The sequence below is a fragment of the Mandrillus leucophaeus genome, unplaced genomic scaffold (genome assembly GCF_000951045.1).
Source record: "Mandrillus leucophaeus isolate KB7577 unplaced genomic scaffold, Mleu.le_1.0 Scaffold751, whole genome shotgun sequence".
Taxonomy (NCBI): domain Eukaryota; kingdom Metazoa; phylum Chordata; class Mammalia; order Primates; family Cercopithecidae; genus Mandrillus; species Mandrillus leucophaeus.
Genome location: NW_012108153.1, coordinates 347020 through 365570, shown reverse-complemented (window position 1 = coordinate 365570; position 18551 = coordinate 347020). Strand labels below are relative to the sequence as shown.

The following is an 18551-nucleotide window of genomic DNA, read 5'->3' as shown; positions in this document are numbered from 1 at the left end:
CAGGCCTCTGACCCTCACCCACAGATGAGTTCCTGTCCAGTCTGGAGAGCTATGAGATCGCCTTCCCCACCCGCGTGGACCACAACGGGGCACTGTACAGGGGCCCAACACCACTACACCAACTGAAGCCCCCAAAAGGTAAAAAAAAAAAAAAAAAAAAAAGAGAGAGGCCGGGTGCTGTGGCTCACGCCTGTAATCCCATCACTTTGGGAGGCCAAGGCGGGCAGATCATGAGGTCAAGAGATCGAGACCATCCTGGCCAACACAGTGAAACCTCGTCTCTCCTAAAAATACAAAAATTAGCTTGTCATGGTGGCGCACACCTGTAGTCCCAGCTACTCAGGACGTTGAAGCAGGAGAATCGCTTGAACCCAGGAGACAGAGGTTACAGTGAGCGGGGATCGCACCGCTGCACTCCAGCCTGATGCCAGAGCGAGATTCTGTCTAAAAAAAAAAAAAAAAAGAGAACAACAACAAAAGGAATGGACATTAGCCCAGCTGAAGAGTGCAGTGGGGCTCACAGAATATCTGTGAGTGAGCTCCCCGTCACTAGAGGGATCCAAGCAGAAGTGGGGAATGTGGGCTTCTCGGTCCATCAGCAACTTGGCAAAAACCTGGCTCCCTCCCTCGGGGCTGAACTGCCCTGTTTGGGGATTGACTGTCAGACTTGGCTGGGCTGCAAAGAAAACAAGACTCTGTGATTAAGGGATTTTGCCCAGAGGAGGAGGAGGGTGGAGACAGGAGGGTGGGGGAAGAGGGTTTGGCACAGGTTGGTGGCCCAAAGTGTTGTCTGCGGCAGGCTGGCCTGGGGCAGATGCTGGAGAGACTGAGACCTGCGGGGCAGGTTGGCTTGGAGCCTTGAGAAGGAAGAATCTGAAAAGAGGACAGAAACATAGGGCGGAGGAAAGGCTTGGAAGGGTGAGGGTGCTACCCGGTGTGGAGAATCCAAAGACAGGGCCCAAGACAGTGGGTACGTGGGTGGGCATATGAAAGGCTGGAGGCTAGCTTTAATCTGGCTTGAATGGTGCTACCCCTTTTGGAGAATCCAAAGACAGGGCCCGGGACAGTGGGTGCGTGGGTGGGAATATGAGAGGTTGGGGGAATGGAGTACTAGCCTTAGCTTTCATCTGGCTTGAAAATTCAAACTGACCACCCCAGCCTTCAAGTGCCTCTGATGCCAGCCTCCCCTTGCTCTCCTGCACCCACCCTGCCTGGGTGCATGCCAGGCTCTACCCCACCTCCAGGCCTTTGACCTGGCTGTTTCCCCTCCTGGTGCACTTTCTCCTGTCTCTTCACACCATTGATTTCTTATGCTTTGAACCTCTGCTTCCCAGTCTCCCTATGGATACTTTCTAGAGAACATGTCACAATCTGAACCCTTCTCCATTCACTTGACTGTCATCTGTCACTCCTAAGAGATGGAACCCCACAGGGCTAGGGCAAGTAAGGGTTGCTATCCTCAGCATGCATGGCTGTTATGCCCCCATCCACCCTCCACCAGACGCTATAACCCAATGAATGAACCCAGGTTCCACCTCTTTCTAGCAGTGTGACCCAGGGCAAACTTTATCACTCCTGAGTCTGTTTTCTCATCTATAAAAAGATGAGCGATTGCGAGTATGATGCGAGGTCAGGAGTTCAAGACCAGCCTGGCCAACATGGTAAAACCCCATCTCTACTAAAAATACAAAAAAATTATCCAGTGTGTTGGCGCGTGCCTGTAATGCCGGCTACTCAGGAGGCTGAGGCGGGAGAATCACATGAACCCAGGAGGCAGAGGTTGCAGTGAGCCAAGATTGCGCCATTGCACTCCAGCCTGGGCCACAGAGTGAGACTCCATCTCAAAAAAAAAGATGATCGTGACTTCTCAAGTTATTTTGGAAATGAAATGCAATGGTAGGCTAGGTGCAGTGGCTCATGCCTGTAATCCCAGTGCTTTGGGAGGCTGAGGTGGAAGGATCGCTTGAGGCCAGGAGTTCAAGAACAGCCTGGGCAACAAAGTGAGACCCCCGTCTCTCCAAAAAAACAAAAACATTAAGCAGGGGTGGTGGCATGCACCTGCAATCTCAGCTACTTGGGAGGCTGAGGCAGGAGGATTGTTTGAGCCCAGGAGGTGGAGGCTGCAGTGAGCTATGATCACACCACTGCACTCCATCCTAGGTGACAGAGTAATGCCCCGTCTCAAAAAAACAGAAATGCAGTGGTGTGGAAACTAGGGCCAGTAGCTGGCACATAGGAGGTACTCCCAGCATCCCAGTCCCTGCCTGTCCTCTTGTAAGAGTGTAGGAAGGATTGGAAGGGAAGGTGGGGAGAGGGGAGCGACTGAGTGAGAAAATGCATTCAGAATCTTCAGTCAGGTGAAAAGCTTTGGCCATGGTTGGCCTTGGCATTGGTTGTGCTGGACAGCGGGACCAGGCGCCCCCTTACCTGGCTCCCCCCTCCCAGGAGCCCGGTGATGCTGCGCAGGCTGTGAACAGGGGAGGCGGCACTGTGGGGGCTGCCGGCAGCCGGGGCTGGGGAGAGACATGTGGACACGTGGCCTCTATGGCTCCCGCCTGCCAGATCCTCCGCTGGGCCCTCGCCCTGGGGCTGGGCCTCATGTTCGAGGTCACGCACGCCTTCCGGTCTCAAGGTAGGGGAAGTCTGGTGGTGGCGGTGGGGAGGGAGCGAAAAATTTAAGAGACCAGTTGGGCTCCAACAGAAAGAGGTATCAGGGGGCTGGGATGGGGGTCAATGGGGGAAGGCCCTGGGGTCAATAGGCGGGAGCCTTGCAGCCAACTCCCTGGATTTCGGGGGTCAGTGAGGCCAGCATCACTTGCTCCAGCAGCCTAACAACTAGGACACAGGGGTCCACTAAAACCAGGGCCCACCCCAGGCCTCTGACCCTCACCCACAGATGAGTTCCTGTCCAGTCTGGAGAGCTATGAGATCGCCTTCCCCACCCGCGTGGACCACAACGGGGCACTGCTGGCCTTCTCGCCACCTCCTCCCCGGAGGCAGCGCCGGGGCACCGGGGCCACAGCCGAGTCCCGCCTCTTCTACAAGGTGGCCTCACCCAGCACCCACTTCCTGCTGAACCTGACCCGCAGCTCCCGTCTACTGGCAGGGCACGTCTCCGTGGAGTACTGGACACGGGAGGGCCTGGCCTGGCAGAGGGCCGCCCGGCCCCACTGCCTCTACGCTGGTCACCTGCAGGGCCAGGCCAGCAGCTCCCATGTGGCCATCAGCACCTGTGGAGGCCTGGTGAGCAGAGGATTCTGGAAAGTGGCAGGGGGCGGGGAATGCCCACTAGTTTGGAAGTTAAGAAAAACACTTCTACATAAAGGTCAGAGAAGGAATGATAGCGGGACATTTTTAAAGTGTTTTGAGTGAATCAGTACTTTGGGGATGCAGCTAAAGCAGTACTTAGAGGAAAATGTATAGCCTTAGGTAAGGCCGAAAATTAATGAGCTGAACATCTATCTCAAAAAATTAGAGGCTGGGCACGGTGGCTTATGCCTGTAGTTCTAGCATTTTGGGAGGCTGAGGTGGGTGCATCCCTTGAGGTCAGGAGTTCAAGTTCAGCCTGGCCAACATGGTGAAACCCCATCTCTACTAAAACTACAAATAAAAATTAGCCAGGCATGGTGGTGTGCATATGTAATCCTAGCTACTCAGGAGGCTAAGGTGGGAGAATCGGTTGAACTCAGGAGGGGGAGGTCGCAGTGATCTGAGATCACACCACTGCACTGCAGCCTGGGCCTGTCTCTTTAAATATATAGTGTTTCTTTAAATATATATATATATATCTTATATATATGTATATATATTATATATGCTTAAATATATATTTATATTTTATATATAATTATGTGTATGTGTATCTATACACATACATTCATAATATACACATACGCATATATATAATTAAAAAAACAAATTACAGGCTGAGCATAGTGGCTCATGCTTGTAATCTTAGCACTTTGGGAGGCCGAGGCAGGAGGATCATTTGAGGCCAGGAATTCGAGACCAGCCTGGGCAATATATGAAAAAATAAATCTCTATGAAAAATAAATTAAAAATTTAAAAAGTTAGCCAAACATGTTGGTGTGCTCCTATAGTCCCAGCTCCTTGGGAGGCTGAGGCAGGAGGATCGCTTGAGCCCAGGAAGTTGAGAATGCAGTGATCTACGATTGCACCACTGCACTCCAGTCTGGATGACAGATTGAGACCTTGTCTTCAAAAAAAGAAAAAAAAGAAAGAAAAAGAAAGAAATAGCATGGATACTAATTACCTATGCTAAAAAAGAAAAAAATAGCAAAATAAACCTGATGAGATAAGAACGAAATCATAAAGACAGAGAGAAGGTCCCAGGGGTCCTAAGCTCCAGAGCCTGATCCTGAGAACTTTCTGTCCCACTTCTCAAAACCCAGCACGGCCTGATTGTGGCAGACAAGGAAGAGTACCTGATTGAGCCCCTACACGGTGGGCCCAAGGGTTCTCGGGGCCCAGAGGAAAGTGGACCACATGTGGTGTACAAGCGTTCCTCTCTGCGTCACCCCCACCTGGACACGGCCTGTGGAGTGAGAGGTACATCGGTCTTTCTGGGGATGGGGAGAGGACTACATGGTAACTTTCCCTTGAGGCAGCAGTGTCTTTTTATCCAGAAAGTCAGCAGGCAGTTATGTGAGGGGAAGAATGGAGCTGCTGAGAAGGGGACACAGTGATATAATTACAGAATTGCGGCTAGGTGCAGTGGCTCACACCTATAATCCCAGCACTTTGGGAGGCCGAGGTGGGTGGATCACCTTGAGGTCAGGAGTTCGAGACCAGCTTGGCCAACATGAAGAAACCCCGTCTCTACTAAAAATACAAAAATTAGCCCGCCATGGTGGTAAGCACCTGTAGTCCCAGCTACTCGGAGGCTGAGGCTGGAGAATCGCTTGAACCCGGGAAGCAGACGTTGTAGTGAGCCAAGATCATACCACTGCACTCCAAGCTGGGTGACAGCAAGACTCCCGTCTCAAAAAAAAATCAGGCCAGGCACGGTGGCTCACACCTGTAATCACAGCACTTTGGGAGGCCAAGGCGGGCAGATCACCTGAGGTCAGGAGTTCGAGACCAGCCTGACCAACATGGCGAAACCCCATCTCTACTAAAAATACAAAATTAGCCAGGCGTGGTGGCGCATGCCTGTCATCCCATCTACTCGGGAGACTGAGGCAGGAGAATCACTTGAACCCGGGAGGCAGAGGTTGCAGCGAGTAGAGATCGTGCCGTTGCACGCCAGCCTGGGCATCAAAGCAAGACTCCATCTCAAAAAAAAAAAAAACTAGGCCGTTCTATCCAGGGGACAGCAAGACATATCCTCACACAGTGAACCAGCGGAGCTATGGAATAATCTTATCCCTGCTATAGTCACCTGGCCCAGCAGTGAGTAAAACAGCCAGACAGGTGTTCAGGTATAAAACCATTCCTTCTCTAGGATTATCATCTGATCAGACAGTTAGACAGTGTGGTGATTATATCAGATACTCCAGCAGTTATACAGCCAAAAGGCCAGATTTATGATCAGACTGGTAGGAGGATGGTTGTACAATCAGGCATTTAGGAAATGAGAGAGAAGGAAAGCTATATACCAGTAAAATATTTACCAGCACAGTCATACTGCCAGAAAACCAGGTCCGATCGGGCATGGTGGCTCACACCTGTAATTCTAGCACTTTGGGAGGCTGAGGCGGGGGGATCGCTTGAGCCCAGGAGTTTGACAACAGCGTGGGCAACAGAGGGAGACACCATCTCGACCAAAGATAGAAAAAGTAAGCCAGGTGTGGTGGTGGGCTCCTGTAGTCCCAGCTACTTGGGAGGCTGAGGCAGGAGAGTCCCTTGAGCCAGGTAGATTGAGGCTCCAATGAGCCTTGAGCACACTACTGCCCTCCAGCATGGGCAACAGAGCAAGATCCTGTTTCAAAATATACATATAGAAAATCAGGGTCAGGCATGGTGGCTCACACCTCTAATCCCAGCATTTTGAGAGGACGAGACAGGCAGATCACTTGAGGTCAGGAGATCGAGATCAGCCTGGCCAACATGGCGAAACCCCGTCTCTACTAAAAATACAAAAAAGTTAGCCAGGCATGGTGGCACATGCCTGTCATTCCAGCTACTTGGCAGGCTGAGGCAGGAGAATTGCTTGAACCCAGGAGGTTGAGGTTGCGGTGAGTTGAGACTGCACCAATTGTACTTCAGCCTGGGCGACAAAGTGAGACCCCGTCTCAAAAAAGAAAATCGGATGAATGTTAGATGGAAAAGCAGAACAGTGTGATATTGAACGAAGTGTATAATCAGATAGTCTTGTGAGTAGGATGCTGTGGTAGACATATAGCCACAGTCAGCTGTACAGACAGAAAAGGTGGATGACATACGATGTCACGGTTGGGTGGTCCATGAGACCATCTGGTTGTAGTACATCAGGCAGTATGATTGTTCTAACTGCAGTGCATTGCAGTTAGAACTCACTGATCTAATCGGGCAGTGCATTGATTGGAAAAGTTGCTCACCTAGAAGACAACATGTTGTCCAAGCACACAGTTCAGACAGCAAAATAGGCTGGTTCACACCATTCCATTCGGGCAGTGGAATTGTCAATGGATTGTACAATCATGCTGGTCATCATGGGACAGTGGTTCAACCAACCAGCTTAGCTCTGGGACAGTCATGCAAGTGTTCGGTTGGACATTTGGGCAGTGGGGCAGGCTGGTAGCTGAACAGCTTGGCATACAGGCAGTGGAACAGCATACAGCCAACAGTGGGAGAAGTCAGGCTGTTATTCAACTCAACGGTTTGGCAGTGGGACAGTGACATCATGGTAGACTGCAATATTCTCAGGTAGTAGGACATCGACAAAAAAATAGAGATGGTACTGCCAAGATGCCCTGTAGACAAACAATGAGGCAGCCAGGCACAGGGGCTCATACCTGTAATCCCAGCACTTTGGGAGGCTGAGACGGGTGGATCACTTGAGGTCAGAAGTTCAAGACCAGCCTGGCCAACATGGTGAAACGCAGTCTCAATTAAAAATACAAAAATTGGCCGGGCGCGGTGGCTCAAGCCTGTAATCCCAGCACTTTGGGAGGCCGAGACGGGCGGATCACGAGGTCAGGAGATCGAGACCATCCTGGCTAACACGGTGAAACCCCATCTCTACTAAAAAATACAAAAAACTAGCCGGGCGATGTGGCGGGCGCCTGTAGTCCTAGCTACTCGGGAGGCTGAGGCCGGAGAATGGCATAAACCCGGGAGGTGGAGTTTGCAGTGAGCTGAGATCCAGCCACTGCACTCCAGCCTGGGAGACAGAGTGAGACTCCGTCTCAAAAAATAATAATAATAATAATAATAATAATACAAAAATTAGCCAGGCATAGTGGCACGTGCCTGTGATCCCAGCTACTCAGGAGGCTGAGGCAGGAGAATTGCTTGAACCTGGGAGGCGGAGGTTGCAGTGAGCCGAGATCGTACCACTGCACTCCAGCCTGGGTGAAAGAATGAGACCCTGTCTGTCTCAAAAAAAAAAAAAAAGAATAAAAACGATGAGGTATTGGGCAGACAGACCATCACACAGGTCTTGGACAACAAGAGAAGGCAGCAGAATGACCAGAAATTGTCTGTCGGGTAGAGAGGTAGCCAGATAGAGGTTGGACAAGACAGTTGTTGGGCAGCTTTGCATCCCACCAGCAGGGCAGGGCTTAATTGCTCTACTGGGTCCCCCAGATGAGAAACCGTGGAAAGGGCGGCCATGGTGGCTGCGGACCTTGAAGCCGCCACCTGCCAGGCCCCTGGGGAATGAAACAGAGCGTGGCCAGCCAGGCTTGAAGCGATCCGTCAGCCGAGAGCGCTACGTGGAGACCCTGGTGGTGGCTGACAAGATGATGGTGGCCTATCACGGGCGCCGGGATGTGGAGCAGTACGTGCTGGCCATCATGAACATTGTAAGTGCCTTCCCCTCCCTGGGCACGCAGCCCTGAGGACCTGGAGCCAGCCTCCTGTGTTAGGCAAGGGGGTGGCTACCATCTCACCCCAATCCCTGATGTGGGGACAGGCTAGAAAGGAAGGTTGCATATGGCAATGAACAAGGAGAAAGAGCATAAGCACAGTGACTACATGCAGAGGTACCCTGGGGCAGAGGGAACCTGCCTGGGCTTAAATTTCTGCTCTGCCACTTTTTAACTATCTGCCTTTGAGCAAGTGACTTCACCTCTCTGCCTTGGCTTACCTATCTGTAAAATGGGCGTAATTGTGGTACCTACTTTATAAAGCTAAGGTAGATCCAGTGCATTGATAAAGTGTGTAGAACAGTTCTTGGCATGCAGTAGGTGGCATATAAGTGTTTGCTGTGTGTAAAAATACACATAGGCTGGGCACAGTGGCTCACGCCCAAGGTGAACAGATCACTTGAAGGCAGGAATTCGAGACCAGCCTGGCTAACATGGTGAAACCCTGTCTCTACTAAAAAATACAAAAAATTAGCCAGGTGTGGTGGCAGGCGCCAGTAATCCCAGCTACTCAGGAGGCTGAGGCAGGAGAATCGCTTGGACCCAGGAAGTGGAGGTTGTAGTGAGCCAAGATCATGCCACTGCACTCCAGCCTGGGTGACAGAGCAAGACTCCATCTCAAAAAAATAAAAAAGTAAACACACACCAGCCTGGGAAACATAGTGAAACCCCATCTCTACAAAACACTTAAAAATTAGTGGAGCGTGGTGGCACACCCCTGTAGTCCCAGCTACTCAGGAAGCTGAGGCAGGAGGATCACTTGAGCCCAGGAGTTTGAGGCTGCAGTGGGTTATGATCCCTGTCATTCATAAATAAATAAATAAATCGCAGTAGGCTAGGCACGGTGGCTCACGCCTGTAATCCCAGCACTTTGGGAGGCCAAGGTGGGTGGATCACATGAGGTCAGGAGTTCGAGACCAGCCTGGCTAACATGGTGAAACCCCGTCTCTACTAAAAATACAAAAATTAGCTGAGTGTGGTGGTGGGCGCCTGTCATCTCAGCTACTTGGGAGGCTGAGGCAGGAGAATCGCTTGAACTCAGGAGGCGGAGGTTGCAGTGAGCCAAGATCGCACCATTGCGCTCCAGCCTGGGCAACAAGAGGGAAACTCCATCTCAAGATAGATAGGTAGGTAGGTAGATAGATAGACAGACAGACACACAGACAGACAGACAGATAGATGATTGATAGATAGATAGATAGATAGATAGATAGATAGATAGATAGATAGATAGATAGATAAACCACAGCTCGCAGGTACTCATTGAGGTTAGCAGTACACACACAGGCACACATCTGTATTCATGTAGCATTCTTGCACAAGCACCTACTTATAAATTCCTACAGGGTGACCTCCCCGACTCACATTCAGATATAGTTCATTTCCATCCTAGATCTCGGGCAAGATTCTTGACCTCTCTAAGCCTCAGTGTACTACTGTATCAAATGGAAATATAATGGTAGCTACCACGGAGAGTAAGGATTGGTGGGAGGGAAGCCAGGCAGGCTACTCGGCACATAGTAAGGGCTTAATGAATGGTGCTCTCGTTTCACTGAAGCAAAAGGGGAAACAAAAAGTTTAGCAGACAGGCAGAGTATCCAAAATGTTGTGTAGCGTCATCACTGATGGCACTCTATTGTGCCCGAGCCTGACCTCTCTCCCTAGGGCTTTCAGAATTTCCTGGGGGTTTCCTGCCAGGCACAGTGACTCACGCCTGTAATCCCAGCACTTTGGGAGGCGGAGGCAGGCAAATCACCTGAGGTCAGGAGTTCGACACCAGCCTGGCCAACACGGTGAAACCCCGTCTCTACTAAAAATACAAAAATTAGCTGGGCGTGGTGGTGTGCACCTGTAGTCCCACCTACTCTGGTGGCTGAGGCAGGAGAATTGCTTGAACCCGGGAGGTGGAGGTTTCAGTGAGCCAAGATTGTGCCACTGTACTCCAGCCTGGGTGACAGAGCGAGACTAAAAAAAAAAAAAAAAAAAAAAAAATTCCTGGGGATTTCCAGACAGGAAAATGATTGCCCCAGGGCTCCAATATCCCTGCAGCCCGGCCTCTGTCTTCTGTGCCCACTCATCCCTGGGGCTGCTTCCTCCTTTCCTCTGACCACTGTCTCCAGAGCCTCCTGCCCTCACAGTTTTACTTTCCTGCGGTGATGGGCAAATTGGTACCTTCAGATAGCTGTGGAATGAACCCAGACATGTATATCCCTCAGGTCGCCTCTGGGCAAAGATGCTTGAGGCAGTCAGCGGGGTAAGCAGGGGTTGGGGTCAAGTAGACAAGCTGAGCTTGGAGGAGTCTGAGAAATGTCCTGGTAAGCAATCCAGACTTGAGTCTCACTTCTGACACCTATCACCTGTGTCCTAACCTCTCTTTGCATGTCTCCTCATCTATAAATTGGGGATGATCATAGCACCTATTCATGAAAAGACTGATGCATGGCTAGGCACGGTGGCTCACACCTGTAATCCCAGCACTGTGCCAGGCCAAGATAGGAGGCTCACTTCAGGTCAGGAGTTCGAGGCCAGCCTGGCCAACATGGTGAAACCCAGTCTCTGCTAAACATACAAAAATTAGACGGGCATGGCTGGGCGTGGTGTCTCACACCTGTAATCCCAGCTATTCAGGAGGCTGAGGCAAGAGAATCACTTGAACCCGGGAGGCAGAGGTTGCAGTGAGCTGAGATCACGCCATTGCATTCCACCCTGGACAAAAAGAGCAAAACTCTGTCTCAAAAAAAAAAAAAAAAAATTAAGTGGGCATAGTGGTGTGCCCCTGTAGTCCTAGCTACTTGGGAGGCTGAAGCAGTAGAATTATTTGAACCTGGGAGGCAGACGTTACAGTGAGCTGAGATGGCGCCACAGCACTCCAGCCTGGGCAACAGAGCGAGACTCCATCCCAAAAAACAACAGCAATGACAACAAATAGTAACAACAACAAATAGTACCTATTCATGAAAAGACTGATGCATGGCCGGGCGTGGTGGCTCACCCCTGTAATCCTGGCCCTATGGGAGGCCAGGCAGAGGATCACTTGAGGTCAGGAGTTCAAGACCAGCCTGAGCAACATACAAAGACCCCCCATCTGTAACAACAACAAAAAAAAAACCCAATAGCAGGTTTAGCCTAAGACCCAACACACAGTAGGTGCCTGATGAAAGCAAGCTGTTATCATTGTTTTTGCTTTTCATTTTCTACCCTGGGCTCCTCTTAAGACTCGGTCTCTCTTGTTTCTTGGAGGTCAGGTTGCCAAACTTTTCCAGGACTCGAGTCTGGGAAGCACCGTTAACATCCTTGTAACTCGCCTCATCCTGCTCACGGAGGACCAGGTGCGGGAGGCTGCCTCCCCTTCCCCTTCCCCTTCCCCTTCCCCTTCCCCTTCACACCAGCAGATCTTGCTGTCCCCTGGGTGGTGGGCGCCCACGTACTTCCCTCTGTCCATCCCCAGCCCACTCTGGAGATCACCCACCATGCCGGGAAGTCCCTGGACAGCTTTTGTAAGTGGCAGAAATCCATCGTGAACCACAGCGGCCATGGTAATGCCATTCCAGAGAACGGTGTGGCTAACCATGACACAGCAGTGCTCATCACACGGTGAGGGGACAGGAGAGGTCTAGGACTGGGGCTGAGAAAACAGGTGGTCCAGGGAACCGTGAGAGTCCAGAGATCACTTCTGCTGGGGTCGGGAGGAGGAGGGAAGCTTGGGCCACCCATGAGGGGGTCGGGGATGGGGAGGGGCTGCTTAAGAATAATGAGTAAGGGAGGTTTGGGGCTGTTTGGGCACTGATGCCCTCATTCACTCATTCTCTCACTCATGCACGCGTGCATTCATGGTCAGTCACTCCTGTATGCGGCTTCGGGTGAGAGGCAGATGGCGCCTCCAAGGCAGGACTCAACCCCCAGAGTTGGGCATGGTGGCATCAGCAGGGCTTAGGGAGATAGCCCAGCCCCTTCACTGCCCCCTTCTCCTTTTACAGCTATGACATCTGCATCTACAAGAACAAACCCTGCGGCACACTAGGTATCCGAGCCCCGTAGGTTTCAGGCGTCTATGAAGGCAGTGGGCTGGGGTGATTCCTGGCAGGTGGATGGGGCCAGCCAGCACCATCCTGAGCCTCCCAGTCCCATCCCCACATGCCCATCTTCCCAGGCCTGGCCCCAGTGGGTGGAATGTGTGAGCGCGAGAGAAGTTGCAGCGTCAATGAGGACATTGGCCTGGCCACGGCGTTCACCATTGCCCACGAGATCGGGCACACGTGAGGCCGGGGCACACAGGAGGGGGAGGACGGGAGGAGCTGGGCGGGTCCCTCGGCGCCCGGCAGAGCCGACACCCCTTTCCCTAGATTCGGCATGAACCATGACGGCGTGGGAAACAGCTGTGGGGCCCGTGGTCAGGACCCAGCCAAGCTCATGGCTGCCCACATTACCATGAAGACCAACCCATTCGTGTGGTCATCCTGCAGCCGTGACTACATCACCAGCTTTCTAGAGTGAGGATGCACCTGCGTGTCCCTCAGAGCGGGTCACACCCATGGTGGGGCAGGGTGCATGGGAGACGATAGAAATCAGGGCTGCTCCCTGGGACCCCCATCCAGCCGGGGCTCCTGAGCTCTTGACTTGTAGCCACCTAGCATGACAGTTGCTTTTCTCTCGAGGCAGCTCGGGCCTGGGGCTCTGCCTGAACAACCGGCCCCCGAGACAGGACTTTGTGTACCCGACAGTGGCACCGGGCCAAGCCTACGATGCAGATGAGCAATGCCGCTTCCAGCATGGAGTCAAATCGCGTCAGTGTAAATACGGGGTAGAGAGAGCCTTCCTGCTTTCCTTCCTGGGAGGGGAGGGGGCCGCTGGGGGCGGGGGAGGGAACTCTACCAGGGCACCCACCTGGGAAGTGGGGGGGTGGGAGAGCCGGGAAGGGGGATGGGGTGAGCCCCCATGGGGATCTGGGAGGACAGAGGTGCATGGAGCGTGCAAACTATCCTAAGCAATCAGACAGTGCTTGGGAACAAAAATGGGATCCCCTGCTTCTCCAGACCCCTGATATGAGGGGAGGGTTGGGCTGAGGGGCCACCTTCTGTCTAGTACATCAGACCACCTGTGGGCTACAGCAGGATCAAAGTCTCAAGACCTCTCATGGGGCAGTTTTTAACTAAACATCCAGTCCTGATGGAAATAATTTCCCTGGGGATGAGCTATCTTCCCTACTTGGCAAAGAACTAGACAGAACCTTCCAGGGACTCCCTGTCTGGAGGAGCTCTGAGCCTCCTGACCTCTCCCCACTCTTTCCCGAGGTTTAGACTCCCAAAGCCCTATTCGTGCATAGAGAAAGGAGTTGGGGGTAGGGGGTTCCACTCCCAGCTCCTCCCAGGAAGCTGGAGACCTACTGGCTTCCTGCTTCAGCCACCAGCATTCAGCCACAGTGTGCTCCTCCTCTGCCCACCTGCCTCGATTCCCTAAATGCACCCCTAAGCTCCTCAAAGTCTCAGCCCTAGGGGCCCAGGCCCAGCCCTAGTTCTTCATACCCTCACAACTCAAAGGGTCAGAGTTTTTGTGATGCCGTGTTCACGCAAAGCAGAGGGCAAGCAGCTGCCAAATTGCCCTCCCTCCATTCCACTGCAAGACAGAGACAAACCCTGGAAAAATTTCCTTTTTTTTTTTTTTTTTTTTTTTTTTTTTTGAGACGGAGTCTCTCTGTGTCGCCCAGGCTGGAGTGCAGTGGCCGAATCTCAGCTCACTGCAAGCTCCGCCTCCCGGGTTTACGCCATTCTCCTGCCTCAGCCTCCCGAGTAGCTGGGACTGCAGGTGCCCGCCACCTCGCCTGGCTAGTTTTTTGTATTTTTTAGTAGAGACGGGGTTTCACCGTATTAGCCAGGATGGGCTCGATCTCCTGACCTCGTGATCCACCCATCTCGGCCTCCCAAAGTGCTGGGATTACAGGCTTGAGCCACCGCGCCCGGCCAAAATTTCTATTTCATTGACATCCCACCCTTGAGCCCCTCCACCCTAACTTAGCTGGCAACTACAGCACCCTCTAAGGAATTCCTAAAGAATTCCGAAGCTAATCCTCACCATCTGCTGTGACCCAGGTATCCTAACAATGATCGTGGTATCTGACGTTTACTGAGCTCTCACTATGTGCTAAGCATGTGCTGTGTATCATCATCTAAACTCCTGACAATCCTATTAGCCCCCAAGTTACAGAGAAAGGGACTGGGGCATAGCATAGGGAGGGTGACTTGTCCAAGGCCACAGTTCAAGACCATGACAGAGCTGGGATTTAAATAGATCTCTCATGACTCTCCAAATTTTACAAAGGGGCAGGGGAGGGGAGGAGCTGTCAAAACATCAAGCTTGGGCTGGCACTGGCTATATGTTGAATTGAGCCTTCCTTTTAGTTTTTGAAGGAACATCTTTCAGGCCCTCTTGACAAAGGGGGATTTATTTACTTCATGTGACCTGGTTAATATATGTAAAGGTTCAGCCTAGGGCCTAGTCCAGAGATAGCGGTGGTCATTGTTACCCCATAATGGCATTGGTGCAAGTCCTTTCTTATCTATCCTGTCACATGCCTCATAGCCATTTATATAGGCAAGGCAGGCATTAGGCTGCCCATCTTGTAGATGAGTAAACTGAGGCCCAGAGAGGGGAAATATGTTGCAGGTCAATAGCAGAGTTGAGGTCTCTCCACAACTCAAATATGCCACAGTGCCTCCTTGTGGAGAGGAGGCCAAAAGCAGGGCTGAAATCGTTCTCTTGAGGTGTCAGAAGTGGGATTGCGACCGGGCTGATGTAATATTTTTAGATATGGCCAGGAGGACACAGGCTAAGTTTTTAGCTGAGAAGTGTCATCTAAAAGGCAGAAGGCAGAGACTCTAGAGGACCTTTGAGTTAGAATGTGTCTGAGAGTAACTCTTCCAACTTCTCACGTATGTACAGGTATCTCTAAGGGGCTGACCTAGGAAGGGTCCTTTCCAATGGCCATTGATTGATCCAGTCCCACAACTGGAAAGCTTACAAGAATTGGGTTCAGAGGGGATTACACTTGATAATTACAGAAGGACCACCTACTTCTTTTTTTTTTTTTTTTGAGATGGAGTCTCGCTCTGTCGCCCAGGCTGGAGTGCAGTGGCATGATCTCAGCTCACTGCAAGCTCTGCCTCCCAGGTTCACGCCATTCTCCTGCCTCAGCCTCCCAAGTAGCTGGGACTACAGGCGCCCACCACCACGCCTGGCTAATTTTTTGTATTTTTAGTAGAGACGGGGTTTCATCGAGTTAGCCAGGATAGTCTCGATCTCCTGACCTTGTGATCTGCCCACCTCGGCCTCCCAAAGTGCTGGGATTACAGGCGTGAGCCACTGCGCCTGGCCAGGACCACCTACTTCTTAGAGGAAAGATGGTGGGAGGTTGCTTAGGATGTGGGCCAAGAGGGTCAGAGATTTTGCTTCACCTGAACTCAGTGGGGCTTCTCCAGGGATATTAACCTGGACTTTAAGGGTCAGAGTGAGTCCCTGGGACTGGTCCAGCCTGTGCAGGATTCAGACGGGAAGAAGGTGGAGATTTTTCACCTGGAGAAAGACAGGAATGTCCCACACAAACCTAATTTGGCATTGTCCCCTCCCAAACTTCCACCCCTCCCCATAGCTTAAAAGTGTTGGGGGCTTCTCCAGTTGAGATGGGGGAACAAAGAGAACCAACAAGCTGGAAAAAACTAGAGTTGAGGCCTTTGGCCTAGTCATCATCCAGGCCGATTTCTCAGAACCACTACTTTCTCTTCAACTACTTTGCCCATCCCATAATAGAACCCCAAATCCTTCCTGTTCATTCCTCAGTAGGTCCCAAGTTTCCTTCCAGAAACTCAGAAGGCATCAGAAGCTGAATTGCAAAGTTCTTTAGAGCACAGACTCTGAATTCAAAGAGCTGAGTTAAACTCCAGGCTACTCCCTTAGTAGTTGTGTGACCTCTAGCAAGTGACCTTACCTGTCTAAAGCTTGGTTTTCTCCCAGTAAGATGGGGTAGTACTGCCTAAAGGGGTATATGGCATGTATAAGGTGTTCCATAAATGGAGCTTATTGGCAGAGGATAAGTCACAGGCCATGCCCCGCAAGGGGATGCACGAAGACCCACTGAGAGCCAGGAAGGGAGTACGGTGCTCTCTGCTCCGGGGCCGGCAGTGAGCCGGACATCTGGGTCCTCCCAAGCCGGGCGGGCTGCCCCAGGGAGGAAGAGAGGGGGGCGAGCCTGAGCGGGCGCCTTGGCCCGCAGGAGGTCTGCAGTGAGCTGTGGTGTCTGAGCAAGAGCAACCGGTGCATCACCAACAGCATCCCGGCCGCCGAGGGCACGCTGTGCCAGACGCACACCATCGACAAGGGGGTGAGCGCCGGCCAGGGCCCCCAACCGGGCCACGCCCCGGATCCACCTCCCGAGTTGGCCACGCCCACTCGTCTGTCCTTTGGCCTATTGTCTGCTCCCTCCCGCATTGGACACGCCCGCCATCTATACTCCCTCGGCTGCGGCCACGCCTACTGCATGCTCCTTCCGTCGTTGGCCACGCCCGCCACCTATGCGTCCCTCGGTTCTGGCCACGCCTACTGTTTGCTCACTCCGGCGTTTTCCACGCCCACCGTCTAATAATTTCCTCGGCTCTGGCCACGCCTACTATGTGCTCGCTCCCTTATTGGCCACGCCCATCCCCTGTGCGGCCCTTGGCTCTGGCCACGCCTACTGCCTGTAGGTCCCTCCCCCGGCCTGAAGCCACGCCCCATCTCGTCTCCACGCTTATCGTGGTCCTGTCTACACCCCTCCCTGTTCAGCTCGCTGTGCTCAGGCTACGCCTCTCGCTTGTAGCTTGTCTGTCTCCCAGACCACTCTCCTACGTAACCTAAACCTGTCCCTGTCTTCAGACCCCGCCTCTGCCCATCCCCTTCCTGCCCCATCCTGAAGAGGCTGAGATTTCTTTGGCTGGGGCCTGGAGTGGGGAACGGTGCATGGGGCCCGCAAGTGTTCTCCGGGCTGAACTCACTCCTTCCTGTCTCCCCCAACCCAGTGGTGCTACAAACGGGTCTGTGTCCCCTTCGGGTCGCGCCCGGAAGGCGTGGACGGAGCCTGGGGGCCGTGGACTCCTTGGGGCGACTGCAGCCGGACGTGTGGCGGCGGCGTGTCCTCTTCCAGCCGTCACTGCGACAGCCCCAGGTCAGCCCTCAGGACCCCCACCCGGAAGGGCAGCGCGACCCCCGCCCCCATCTCCCCCTGCCTCATCTCTCTTCTATCCCACCACCCCTTCCAGGCCAACCATCGGGGGCAAGTACTGTCTGGGTGAGAGAAGGCGGCACCGCTCCTGCAACACGGATGTGAGTTCCCCCAAACCTCTTGAGGAGTGGGGGGAGGAAGCATTTAAAAAAAGCTATCAGAGGCCTGGCACGGTGGCTCATGCCTGTAATCCCAACATTTTGCGAGGCCAAGGCGGGCGGATCACCTGAGGTCAGGAGTTTGAGACTAGCCTGGCCAACATGGCGAACTCTGTCTCTACTAAAAATGCAAAAATTAGCCGGGCGTGGTGGTAGACTCCTGTAATCCCAGCTACTCGGGAGACTGAGGCAGGAGAATCGCTTGAACCCGGGAGGCAGAGGATGCAGTGAGCCGAGATCGCACCACTGCAATCCAGCCTGGGTGACAGAGCAAAACTCCATCTCAAAAGAAAAAAAAAAAGCTATCAGAGTGCTTCATTCGGGCACCTGCTGCCTCCTAGGGAACCTGCAGCTGCCACCCCTCTCTTCCCTCCTCTCCCTAACCCCCACCACCTTCCCATCCGCAACGCCTCCTCCTTAACGACCTGGCCCCTTCCAGCTCTCTTCCTCCTGCATTTAGACTACGAGACCCCACCTTGAAATCACTGCTTGGCCCTCACAACCCCCTACCATCCAGTCTGTCCCTTCGCTTTACAGCCCAGCTTCCCCCGAAGAGTCCCACCCCTGCCTTCTGTCATCCCCCAAAGTTGTAGCTGAAGCTTCCTCTCACCAAACCCAGTGACAGGTGTCTGTCCTCTGCTTGTGCCCTCAGCTGACCTAGGACCACCGGTGAGCAGCAAGAAGTTTGCTGGGGAGGGGGTGTTTCAGAGGGCAGTGAGAGCTTTGGACTTCTCAGCCTCCTATGTGGGGGGATCCAGGTCTTCAGAGAATCCACATGCTGGCACCTTCTATAAACCCTGATCCCTTCCAGACTTTCTCTCTCAAGAAAGACTCCATGTGGCCAGGCGCAGTAGCTCACGCCTGTAATCCCAGCACTTTGGGAGGCTGAGGCAGGTGGATCACCTGAGGTCAAGAGTTCAAGACCAGCCTGACCAACATGACAAAACCCCGTCTCTATTAAAAATACAAAAATTAGGCCGGGCGCAGTGGCTCACACCTGCAATCCCAGCATTTTGGGAGGCCGAGGCAGGTGTATCACCTGAGGTCAGAAATTCAAGACCAGCCTGGCTAACATGGTAAAACACTGCTTCTACTAAAAATACAAAAAAGTACCCA

At 52.7% G+C, this 18551-nt stretch overlaps 1 protein-coding gene and 1 long non-coding RNA gene across 4 annotated transcripts in view; both read left to right on the top strand.

Annotated features, from left to right (window-relative positions):
* ADAMTS10 (ADAM metallopeptidase with thrombospondin type 1 motif, 10) overlaps positions 1–18551 on the top strand; it is a 29353-nt gene that overhangs the window by 276 nt on the left and 10526 nt on the right. Inside the window, exons 2-14 of one of the 3 annotated variants that reach the window (XM_011966270.1) lie at positions 2446–2632; positions 2897–3243; positions 4413–4569; positions 7750–7967; positions 11276–11359; positions 11479–11624; positions 12008–12051; positions 12181–12286; positions 12374–12520; positions 12690–12831; positions 16294–16401; positions 17075–17220; positions 17315–17378. In XM_011966270.1, the coding sequence (XP_011821660.1) occupies positions 2545–2632; positions 2897–3243; positions 4413–4569; positions 7750–7967; positions 11276–11359; positions 11479–11624; positions 12008–12051; positions 12181–12286; positions 12374–12520; positions 12690–12831; positions 16294–16401; positions 17075–17220; positions 17315–17378 (1797 nt within the window). In that variant the 5' untranslated portion in view covers positions 2446–2544. Of the gene's footprint in view, positions 1–2444; positions 2633–2896; positions 3244–4412; positions 4570–7749; positions 7968–11275; positions 11360–11478; positions 11625–12007; positions 12052–12180; positions 12287–12373; positions 12521–12689; positions 12832–16293; positions 16402–16988; positions 17221–17314; positions 17379–18551 lie in introns of those variants that run through there. The other 2 variants (XM_011966271.1, XM_011966272.1) reach the window with 2 other exon arrangements.
* Positions 14093–15963, top strand: LOC105529181. Its single transcript, XR_001004469.1, has 2 exons — positions 14093–15125; positions 15363–15963. It is a non-coding gene; the product is annotated as an uncharacterized LOC105529181 (long non-coding RNA).